The sequence below is a fragment of the Athene cunicularia genome (assembly GCF_003259725.1).
Source record: "Athene cunicularia isolate RWA chromosome 1 unlocalized genomic scaffold, athCun1 chr1_part1, whole genome shotgun sequence".
Taxonomy (NCBI): Eukaryota; Metazoa; Chordata; class Aves; order Strigiformes; family Strigidae; genus Athene; species Athene cunicularia.
In genome coordinates, this window is record NW_020799091.1 from 90,215,454 (window position 1) to 90,226,772 (window position 11,319).

Below are 11,319 nucleotides of genomic sequence, written 5' to 3' on the forward strand. Positions count from 1 at the left end.
TATCTCTGGCTGGGATATTTGTATGAACACTGTTGGAGTCCGTGTTTTCATACCTAGACATTGCTGAAGTGAAAATAAGCAACAAGAGGTTAAATTGTAAATTAAGAAAATTATCAATGTATGACTTAAAATTGTGGGGAAATGGATAAATAAAAGGGATGAACCTATTTGTAACTATGTATGTAAGTTATATGTAGAAAGATCACACTTCTTTTTGTTAAACAAGGACTTAACTTCATTCATCCCCCTTTCCCCCAACCTCTAATTTTACCCAGCTGGTCATCAACAAGCACTGAATAAAGGCTGCCTCAAAAACTTCAGTAAACTCTACAAAACCAGCAGAGAATGTTTAATTTCTCCCTAAATTGTTTACAGATACAATAGGGGGTTTTGCAGATATTATATTGTTTCCAATTTAGGAGGTGCTGTTCAGAAATTATTCTAATTATATCCAGCATAGGCCTATGAGAAGGAGAAACGGCTGACTAGACAGAAGTTAGTTTCTTGCAGCTGAGCCAGCCAGTCCATCTCACCACCTTCCTCTGTGGATGGGGTATTTTAATGGCTTTAATTCTGAACTGTGTGGTCTCTATACTGTGAAGCTACATAAGCATAGATTACAAACTCTGTAATTAGCTAACAGATATGGTAAAACCATCTATTTAAAATGGTACTGCAACTACAAAACTTGCCTTTCTGTCTCTTCTCCTTCATGCACTTGTGCTATGTGGCCCCAGTAGTTTCTTAGTATGAGAGTAACTGAAAGCACCTGACACAAACCATAATGACCAGTGATGCGCATTTCTTTAAACTTGATTCTCCTTTTCAAGCCATTTTAGGTCAGACAGTGGGATGGGAGTTACAGTGGTGTTTGTAGCTATCACTCTAGCACTAGTCTCTTCCTTTTTAGAAAGTTTTAAGTAACAAGTAAAGCTGCTGTCACAGCATGTTTCCTGTGTTTGATGAACACATGTGCTAAAACCTCCATTTACTTGACAGCGATTTACTCACTGCAGTAGAAAAACCTCCCTCAGTGAGCACATGGTGTTTGGCTGCAGCTTTTCTTCCATTGTGGGGGGAAGAGAGAAACCATTCCACTGACAAGCCAAAGTCCACAGACCTCTTACCTGGCATAGACCCAGCAGGCAAGAGCAGCTCACAGGCAACACAGTGTAAATGTGACTGTGTAGCTTTGGAGCCACTTTGCAACTGGGTTTACTGCTGCATTTACATAATACCTCACCTGAGCTCAAATACTCCTCGAGAGAGAAAGCAGCACTGGCTTCAAGCTGGGAATGTCCTTCAGACACACAGGCGTTAACTTCAGGGTGTGTGCTGGCTCCCTGCTTGTGTCACACCATGACTGTGCTGAAAAAATCCCTCTCCGCATTAAATGGGAACAAAATGACCCAGTCAGATTGTGCAGGAGGCAGCAAGGTACATGCCAATATCAGGTAAGAATTGTTCATTACAGGATCTGCTGCACTCATCTTTGAAGGATCTCTTGTCTGTATTAGAACAAACCCCTATTTTCTCTGAACGACTGTGAGAGCCGAGCAACCAGGCCTGTGAAAAACTAAGACAAACAGCCTGGGAAAGCAAAAGTTGAGGCTGATTGAAGATTTGCCTCAAACACTCCCAAGACAAAACTCTGAGTCACAGGGTGCTTTCTGTGGAGGCCGAAGCTGATAAGGCTGCCCGATGTATCTGGGGGAGAGAGCCCTGTGGAGATGGGACGGCTCTGCCCTGGGGCACCTGGGCAGATTTCAAGGGCCATGTGTCCGGTGAATGAACTTTGCTTCATTATCCACGAAATGCATATTAAAGTTGACACCCCGCAATATGCTAACGAGGGCTGTCATGATCATGCTAGTGACATCATCCCATGAAACCTTACCCCTCCCTGTACATTGGATACGTAGGTCTGTGGATTGACCTAGGGGACGGACCCAAGGAAAGTGGGTATAAATCAAAGGGGAGAAGAAAGGGCTCTCTCTCTCTCTCTGCCCCTCTTCCTGCCCCCGGCCGTCTGGAGAGAGCAGTGAAGCAAAGACGACGGATGCCAGCGAAGAAGATAGCTGCCTCCTGGAATCCTCGCCAGCAGGAGCAGCGCAGGAACCCAGACCGGTGATCTGTACTCCCCCATTCCCTCTATCTCCCTCTTTTCCTTTTTTCTGTTAAGAAATGTAAAGCATATTATATTGCTTGCCACAGCTTGCTCTGTACTTAGGCAGTATATCATGTGTTCAATTAGTGCATTGTAGGTAGTTAATAAATGCTTGAACTTGGAGACTTATTGTCCGCTCCAATTGGGGATTTGCGAATCTGAGTCACTTGTCCCCCTCGCTGGAGCGGGACGCGACAACGACAAATACTCTACTACTGCATATAGGCTACCAGTACTTAATGTTCTCTCTTTTATGGTGTATTTAAAAGATCAGTGCTCTGACATTCCCGTCCAACTCTAAATAGGTTAGCTACAAGCTAGGATTTCAGTGGCTTCTCTGAAGTGCTTAGATTGAATGAATCCAAATTGCATAAATACCAGGGTTTGTACTTGTTCATTGATCAAGTTGAGTATAATGGGAAGACAGTCATCAGAAAGGTAACAAGTTACTGACAGACATCTGACAGGCAATGAAAAGTAATGAATCTGCTCCCTTTCACACTTTTGTGTTTAGATTAACAAAATCTGCATGGGAAAAATAACAGGTGTCTTTTGTCAGGAAATCACATGTAGGGACATAGAGCTCCATATATACGGGCTATACCTTAATACAAAGTCTTCTGTCCTATTAATAAGACTTCCACTGTTAACAAGAACTCATCCCCCAGATTGCAACAACTAAGAAAACATTGTGTTGATGGAAAATACTACTGAAATGTTTTCATATTCTGCAACTCATAGTTTTATCCTTGAAAACAAACTACTTGGAAAAGCAACTAATGGTGTTCAGCATTTGAGAGTTACATTAAATACAAGCTGTTTGTACCCACAAAAGATAGGGAAAAGAAAGATGTGAAAGAAGTTAAAATTCACTAGGATATGATGCAGAATGAAAATATTTTTCCCAGAGTTTCATAATCTTTCTGGGGTAAGAAAACTAACAAATCATCAAGACAAGATGTAAGAGAAAGAGGTCTGAGTAGACAAGAGGTATGAGAAATTAAGGCAAGTTTGGGAACAAGCCTTTGACAAGGTCTTGTCTAAAATGCACACACAACTTCCATAAATTTCCCAAGTTCTCATTACTGTATTGAAAGGGAATGAAAGGGCTCAAACAAATGTATTTCTGACAGTTATTAAGACTAAACTGATATGATGTATGAAAGCTTTGCTTGTGCTTTGCTTTACTTTGTTTCAAAGCTCTGCTTGTGTTTTGACTCCCGACTGCTCAACTGTTTCCTTAGGTCCCTTTGTTTGTTTAGGTAAGATTGAAACTCCTGTTAAGCTCCCTATGTTAATCACTGATAGCAGACTCAAGGCCTTCAGTGGACACTTGGACAACTAGAATGGGAAAAACTAAGATAAGGGGGGAGCTCAAAGAAACACAGAGACCCTATTATAGGGAGGATCATTCTGCTGATTTAGGAAGGAGACACCTGGACTTAACTTCACAGCACATGCTCTGGAAAGAGGGCCTAGCAAATACTGTGAAGACTACTTACTCCCTCCCTTGACCATTGAAGACCCTCGCCCTATTTTCACTATGCATGTTTGGACTATGTAAATGAATTATGGGAACTCATTATCATGACACCCCTTTCTAGGAAATCTAATGAATACGTATGATCTGTGTGTATATAAACTGATGTCCCTAATTCTCGAGAGACCTTATGATGGAGAATCCCCAGGGCAACTCCAGCACTGCTAATAAAGAACACCTGCTTAACAGTAAAAAAAACCTTTACTGTTGAGTCAATTTGTTTCAGTATAGAAGTGAAGGAAAGTAAGAGGAATAGTCTCAGTTCCTATTTATATTGATCAAAAACACAAGACAAAAATACAACTAAGGCAAAACTTTATTTTTTCTTTTTTTGGTAGAAAGAAAAATGAAGCAGTATTTTCTAGGTTTCTTCTGCATCAGAACCTTCACCAAGCCTCATTAAACTGATAGTCTTACTCAGTGCATCTTGTTTTCAAGTAAAGCAAAAATACCAAATGAGATTATAAGTGGCTATTTGGAATACTTCTTCTGACCATGGCACCCAAATGTCCATTAAAGGGGGATTTTTCCAGTTGCTATCCCACTTACTTTTTCACTTTGTACAACCCCAAATACCACCGGAACTACTGCATTTTTGTAGTAGCTCCTGGATGCTGGCACCTACTTCAGAAATTGCGGTCCTAACCTAAATAATGTTGAATTACTATACATGTGAAGGTCAGTACAACATACACATACATCTTCACGCTACACTTGCCTGTTAGGCAAATGCAGTATGACAGCATTATCTTTACTTGCACATAGGTAAAAGTGGAATTCTACATTTGCAAAGCAAGAGATTTTGAACAGTACTGTGAATTACACATACACACGTTCCTTCTGTAGTCTCATACCAGCTGTACGTATACACAATTTAAGCAGTGGAATGGTTTTCAGCTTGTTCTTTGTACAGGACACTTGCTACATGCCCCAAGAGTCAGTTATCTGAAAAAAAAAACCCACTAATAAAACTGCATAATAGTGCTTTAATATTAATTTGTTAAAATCCAAAACAGCCTTACAGTAGCTGTTAGGCAATTACTTCTTCCAAAGACATGCAGTAATAAAAGAAAAAATTCTAATCTTGAGCAGCATCTGAGAAAACAACTTAATGTAGCTGCCACTTAGTGGCAGCAATCGTTTAGGCATTTTTGGTATTGATACATCTCTTTTTCATATAATTTGTGCATTAATCAACAAAAATATAGGCCCCAATCCAGCAAATACTTGCATGTGTGCAAATGGTTTTCTTCCACATGGAATTATTTCAAGTTAAGACTCATCAGATGAGCAAAGATTGCATAAATCTTTACAGGAGGGGAATTCTTAGTGCTTAACTGTGTGTTTTCATAGGACTAAGATCCAAATCTAGACTTATAGAATGTAGGAAACACTCCTATAAATAACAGATATGTTGCTTTAATAAAAATGCTTTCAAAGCTAACAAGAGCCTCTAGAAATGCATGTGCCCTCTCTCCAAACACTTCAATCCTACTTGGAATAATGTGGGTCCAGTCTTACTGCCCTAGTTCCTGGCTACTGCAAGAGAAATCAGTAAAGTGCTTGTCACAAATTCTGCAGTTGTGGTATAAAATAAAGTAGCTTCAGAGTGTTTTCGGATTTATAAATTATGAATTAAGGGCTGATGTCTCGTCCTCAGCATGTTTTTCATTCTGAAGATAAATTAGAATTCTGCTAGGACTAGATATATTTCACCTTTGTCCCAGTGAAGTCATCCTCTGCCTCCGGGGGAAAAGCTTAACTGGATTTACTTTCAGTGTAAATGTTCATGCTTGACTGAAACGTGATGCTCATGCAATTTCACAAGCACCAGCATTCAATGTGATGGTTAGCTTTGCTTAATCAAACATGAAGCACCAGTATTGTTTACAGTATATCCACTCTGAATTGTGTTCGTAATTTCTTCCCAAATGCACCATAATCCTGAGAGGTCTTGCTTGCCCTCTGACCTTTCCTTTGATATATTTTGTTCCTCTTGAATAAAGTATCTTTGATATTAGCTTTGATATAAATTCTATTGATCTCTGTGGCATCTTATCAACGTACTTCTGAATATTTAAATTACTAAAACTTTCTCTTTAGATAGATATACATATATATATATTTTAAATTTTTTGTTAGCTTTCAGATAATTAATCTATGAGAACTGACTTAGACTGTATGCTCTCTATAGAGAACTTCTGTATGCTTCCCATACAAAAACAAATAATGGTTTGAAATATTTAGCCATGTGTTTGGATGATATTTTTCTTTTTTTTAAAGGCTTCGGTGTTGCCTGTATTTATCTTCCAGTCAGCTACAGGATAATAGCAACAGCAAACACATTGACAATGCAGTTCATTGTTCGGTTTTCCCATCTCACTGTGCAGGTTCCTAGAAGAGATTATTACAAAATAAAAGAGAATTCCAGTGTCTTTACTACAATCACTTTATCAGAGTGGACATCATGTCAAATTAGTATGAATAATTCAGCTGTGATTTAAGGTAAGTACTATTACATCATCCTGGCTATAAGGAGACAGTTTCCAGGAAAACACATTTTTCCTCTTCCATTGTATCAATGTACCAATGCCTTACAAACCAAGGAAACATGAAAATTAAACTGTACTTGTTTACTTCATTTTATGATTTTATTTTTTTAACCTTGACTTCCTGATGCCATCTCTATTTTAAAGGTATACTTGGTGCCCTCTTCTAAAAAGACCTTTTTTCAGTCTGTAACAGACATAAGATTAAAATAATCTTGTTTCCCCATGATACTCTGAACCTGGGAAAAAAAATGCATTTAGAACTAGTTTAGAGGCAGTAACATGCATCCAAAGCCTGGCTGATAGTCACACAACTGAAAAAAATACTGTTAGTCAAACTATTTCTACTTTTTACCAAGTTCTGTTCTCTTCCAAAGTAGCACTGTCCCCTTACAGCAAACAGGCAGATATGTTTAGGACTACCACCTGCATTTACTGCAAGCAACATTTTACTGCCTCTTCAACTGATTTATGGTTACTAATGAGGATTAAATGTTTTGACTCTTGTTTCAGAATAAAAGCATTTCTACTCCAGCTTCTCATAATTTACAAAGTAATTGCTCTTAATGCAGGCACTGACTGCTAACAAAATTTTTCTGCTGGGAATGTAAACAAGCATCTAACACTGGAAGCTACTGCTTCTACAGTCACTCTTGAAAATGTTCAACCTAACTATTACAACTGAACAATAAGTAACATTTCTTTAACTACAAGTTTTTAATTTGAATGAGGGAACTTACCATCAGTTGTGGTATCCCAGAAGCACGAGCTTGCTGTGTGAAGACCAGCTCCACTCCTCTGCATCACTGCACAGGTTACTGCAAGTTCACAGAATCATAGAATGGTTTGGGTTGAAGGGATCTTAAAGACCATCTAGTTCCAACCCCCCTGCCATTGGCACGGACACCTTCCACTAGACCAGGTTGCTTAAAGCCCCATCCAACCTGGCCTTGAACACTGCCAGGGAAGGGGCAGCCGCAGCTTCTCTGGGCAACCTCTGCCACACCACCCTCACAGTAAATAATTTCTTTCCTTATATCTAACCTGAATCTACCCTCCTTCAGTTTAAAGCCTTTACAGCTTATCCTACCACTACACCCCCTGATAAGAGTCTCTCCCCATCTTTCCTGCAGGCCCCCTTTAAGTACTAGAAGGCCATTATAAGGTCTTGCCTCGCCAGAGCCTTCTCTTCTCCAGGCTGAACAACCACAACTCTCTCTCTCTGTCCTCACAGGGGAGGTGCTTTAAGCCCCCTGATCATCTTTGTGGCCTCCTCTGGACCTGCTCAAGCAGGTCCATGTCTTTCTTACACTGGGGGCCCTAGAGCTGGACACAGCACTGCAGGTGGGGTCTCACAAAAGCAAAGTAGAGGGGGACAAACACATCCCTCGACCTGCTGGCCACACTTCTCTTGATGCAGCCCAGGATACAGTTGGCTTTCTGGGCCTCCAGTGCACATTGATGGCTCATAGTCAGTTTTCCATCCAGTTAACCCCTGCAAGTCCTTCTCTGCAGGGCTCTTCTCAATCCACTCATTGCCCAGCCTGTATTTGTGCTTGGGATAAGATACAGTCATAAAATCAAGGAATTAATTATTAAAGCAGAAGAGGGGTATCATTCAGTACTTCTGAACTCAAGCCTGCATTACATTTTCAAATGGCTAGCAGGTGGCACTCAGCTAAGCCAAAACCTTTTTGGCTAACCCCCTTGCCCCCAGCATTTTCCTCAACAATTTAGTATTAATTTCACTATTATTTTTATCTCCATAAAGACAACAGCTTTAACAAAATGCTTGCTAATAGGATTACAGTTTTTATCTTTTAAACTACTTAGATATGGCTCATGTCATGTGCACCTCAGAACTGGATTGCAGGTGCTGTCCTCACAGATACAGCAGAAGTTACACTTGGTGAGAGTTGTTTCCCAAAAGTGCTGGTTGACTGTTCTCTGAAACCACACTCTAGTAATATGCAGCTTTTCTAGACTGACCTGCAATGGTCACAAAACTAGTGACAATCTGAATCCAAGACTTTCAAAACAGAACAGAGAGCAAACACTTGCTGTTACATCAATACTCCACAAAAGGACCAAAGTGGGTTAAACTTCTACTTACTTCCATTTCCCTTCCACAGATATGCATATAAATATAATGAGACACAACTTATCGTACAGGACTAAAGTCTTTCAAACGTCTGTATTTACAGGAACCTTAATCCTACTGAAAATTTTGTTTAAGATAAAAAATTATTTCCTGAACTGATAGAAAAAAGTTGATGTAATTGTTTTGCAGCTGCTTAACAGACAGAAAAGACTGTGTAACATGTCACGTACTGTGCTGTTGCTAGCATGCTTAGCTCAAGTGAAACTGCCACAGTTTTACCACAGCTGTTACTAAAAATCTGTATTACAGAAGAGTTCAGGTATCTGCTCTGCTTTGTCTACAGCTTAAAACTTTCTCCTGAATATAGTAGTGCATTCAAATGAATCTTTCATTATTTATTTATTGTGATTCTATGTGGTAAAAGTATGACTGCTTGTACTTACCGATGTACTTGTACGTTTTTCCGAGTTTTACCAGATGTGTCAGCGACTGTTCTACTATAGCAGCAGTCCACTGGTTGACTTTGTTGTGATTATAATCTGCCTTGCCTAAAACGCTTTCTATGCACTAAAATAGATAAAAAAAATACTTACAGTAAACATACTTCAAAATGTAGAGATTTTAAATGTCTCACATAATCTGAGGAATTTTATCTGGCAACTGGATTACTTCAAATAACAAACTCATCAGCTATCAGTTGGTGAATGGGAAGCAAAATTAACTTTCTTGGAAACTTATTTTTACTACATACTTAACACATTTTTACATGGAGAAAAATGAGGCTCTGACTGAACATTTCTTGTAGCAAAGAGCTTAGCCATATACTTTAAGAACCAAGTTACGTGAATGGATTTATTTACCAGTGGAGGTACTAACACATCTCACTGTTCCTAGTGACTGCCTACTCCAGCTTGGCTTTCATGGAATGGTACTAATCAAATAAATAACATCGTCTTGGGCTGGCCAATCTTTCAGAGTCTGTAAGCAATACCAAAATCTTCAGAACTAGAGCAACAACAGTCAAATGCATACCCCAGTTTAAAAGATGAGTATCTCTCTCTCTCATGTCCTCCTCAAGGGTCATATCTTGCAGCAAAAGAAATAACTGAACTGCTTGAAAACTGCATGTTCTACCACAGCTACAGACTGGTCAACACTTGCTTAAATTTAAAATAATTGAACAGAAAGCTTTCTCTCTTAACTGTAACCCTTAAACTGCATTCTCTACTCCTAAGAAATTCAGAATTATGTGCTGATGGATGCTTCTTAAAATTGAGAAATTTGGTTAAGAAATGCACACCTGGAAAAGGTTAAGTAAATCAAAACTGTGTTCCCCTCTGATTCAGTAAAATGAATCCCATACACTAACCACCCACTAAGAGGCTGTGTAAAAAACTTGTGGCCCAGATCTTAGAAAGCCCAATTAGTTCTAATCACAGTGTATAAAGCTGGACAAAGGACTCAGTGGAAACATCCACAAAACAAAGACAGAAGTACAGGAAGATCCCTCAGGGATTTTTGGTCCTTCCAGAAACATACACAGTGCTAAAGCTCCTCAGCTCTGGTTAAGCTTTCAATCAGAGCAGAAACGCTTGGCTTTACTCCCAGTGTCTGGAGACTCTGTATTTGGCCTTTCAAGGCAGGGACCATTATATGAAGGGTTGAATTGTTTATCTGACATCTAAGAGCTTGTTGTTGTGTACAGGAGCAGTTCTAAAAGTGCAGCCCTTTACCTTCCTGACAGGGCAGCTGGGAAGGGACCTGCAGAGCTCCTCTAGAAATTCCTTTCTCAAAACCGTATTTCCCTGAAAAACCTGACAGCATCTGTATGCCACAGGCTCTTCATTAATCACTCTCCAGTTACTAGGTATTTAATTTAGACCATAAGGTTACTCTCAGCCTGCTCTTTCTGTGTAAAAAATTGATTTTCAAAAACATTGCTAAAATAATGAGCTCACATAGTGCAACCTCCTGCTCAAGCCAAGGCTAACTTTCAAGTTTGATCACATTACTCAAGACTTTGTCCGGTCAAATTTTAAAAATCTCTAAGGACAGAGACTCCATAAGCTCTCCCTGTAACCTCTCTAGTGATTAACTACTCTCTAGCTGGATAAAGGGGAAAAAAAAAAAAATCATTCAGTGGATTTCTCTTGCAATTTGTGACTGCTGCTCTTTGTCTCTCCACTACAATGCACATTCTGGCTCTCTCTTCTCTCATCTACCCTCTCTTTAGGTAGTTGAAGACAGCAATTAGATGTAGCTTAAAGCAGCTCAAGATGAAACGCCATCTTTATTTGATACAAATAATACTTTCATATAAGATTGGATTTATCTGGTATGGTCAATGAAAGTATCTGCTTTCACTACGGTGCAAGGTAAGGTAAAGAATTTATTTGAAATACAGCTGTTAAAACCTACCTCCTTAACTATGTTGTGGGCCTCATCAGCATTGAAGATCATCTGTAATAAAAATTATTATTATTATTTCTGACAGAAAAGTAAACAAATGATGCGGTTTTACTCTAAGTAACACATAATGATCAGGCCCCATGTCTGGTTATTTGTATTGTGTATTCTGTTAGTATAATTCTAAAAATCTTCCTTTTTTCCCCAGCACCGAACATATGTTATTTAGTAGTGTGTTGCTAGTCACATTGGAGTGGGTCCAAAAAGCTCAGGCCTCACAGAGTTTGGAAACAGGTTTAATTTACACCTTCTGTAAAGATTAAATTCCACCACTGTCTATACTTGTCATGGGAATATTCTCCAAGACAAAAAGTTATATGGCAGATCTTTTCCTCTGGGCTTTAATCCAGGTTTTTACTGGAGTCACGGACTTACTAACGTGTGGGTTACATTTTGCTGCCAAATGGTGACAAGGTTTCACAACCCTAGTACCAAAAAGACTGGTTTCCATAGTCATTAGCTTACCCAAGTAACTTTCTCAAGTGCAGAAAAAGCT

At 39.3% G+C, this 11,319-nt stretch overlaps 1 protein-coding gene across 1 annotated transcript; it reads right to left on the bottom strand.

Annotated features, from left to right (window-relative positions):
* Window positions 1–4,005: 4,005 nt before the first annotated feature.
* On the bottom strand, window positions 4,006–10,907 carry DYNLT3 (dynein light chain Tctex-type 3). Its single transcript, XM_026856753.1, has 4 exons — window positions 10,776–10,907; window positions 8,801–8,924; window positions 6,997–7,074; window positions 4,006–6,101 (listed from the first exon to the last, which is right to left on the bottom strand). The coding sequence occupies exons 1-4, from the start codon at window positions 10,815–10,817 to the stop codon at window positions 6,025–6,027; spliced, it is 321 nt and encodes a 106-aa protein (XP_026712554.1). The 5' UTR covers window positions 10,818–10,907; the 3' UTR covers window positions 4,006–6,024.
* Window positions 10,908–11,319: the final 412 nt, after the last annotated feature.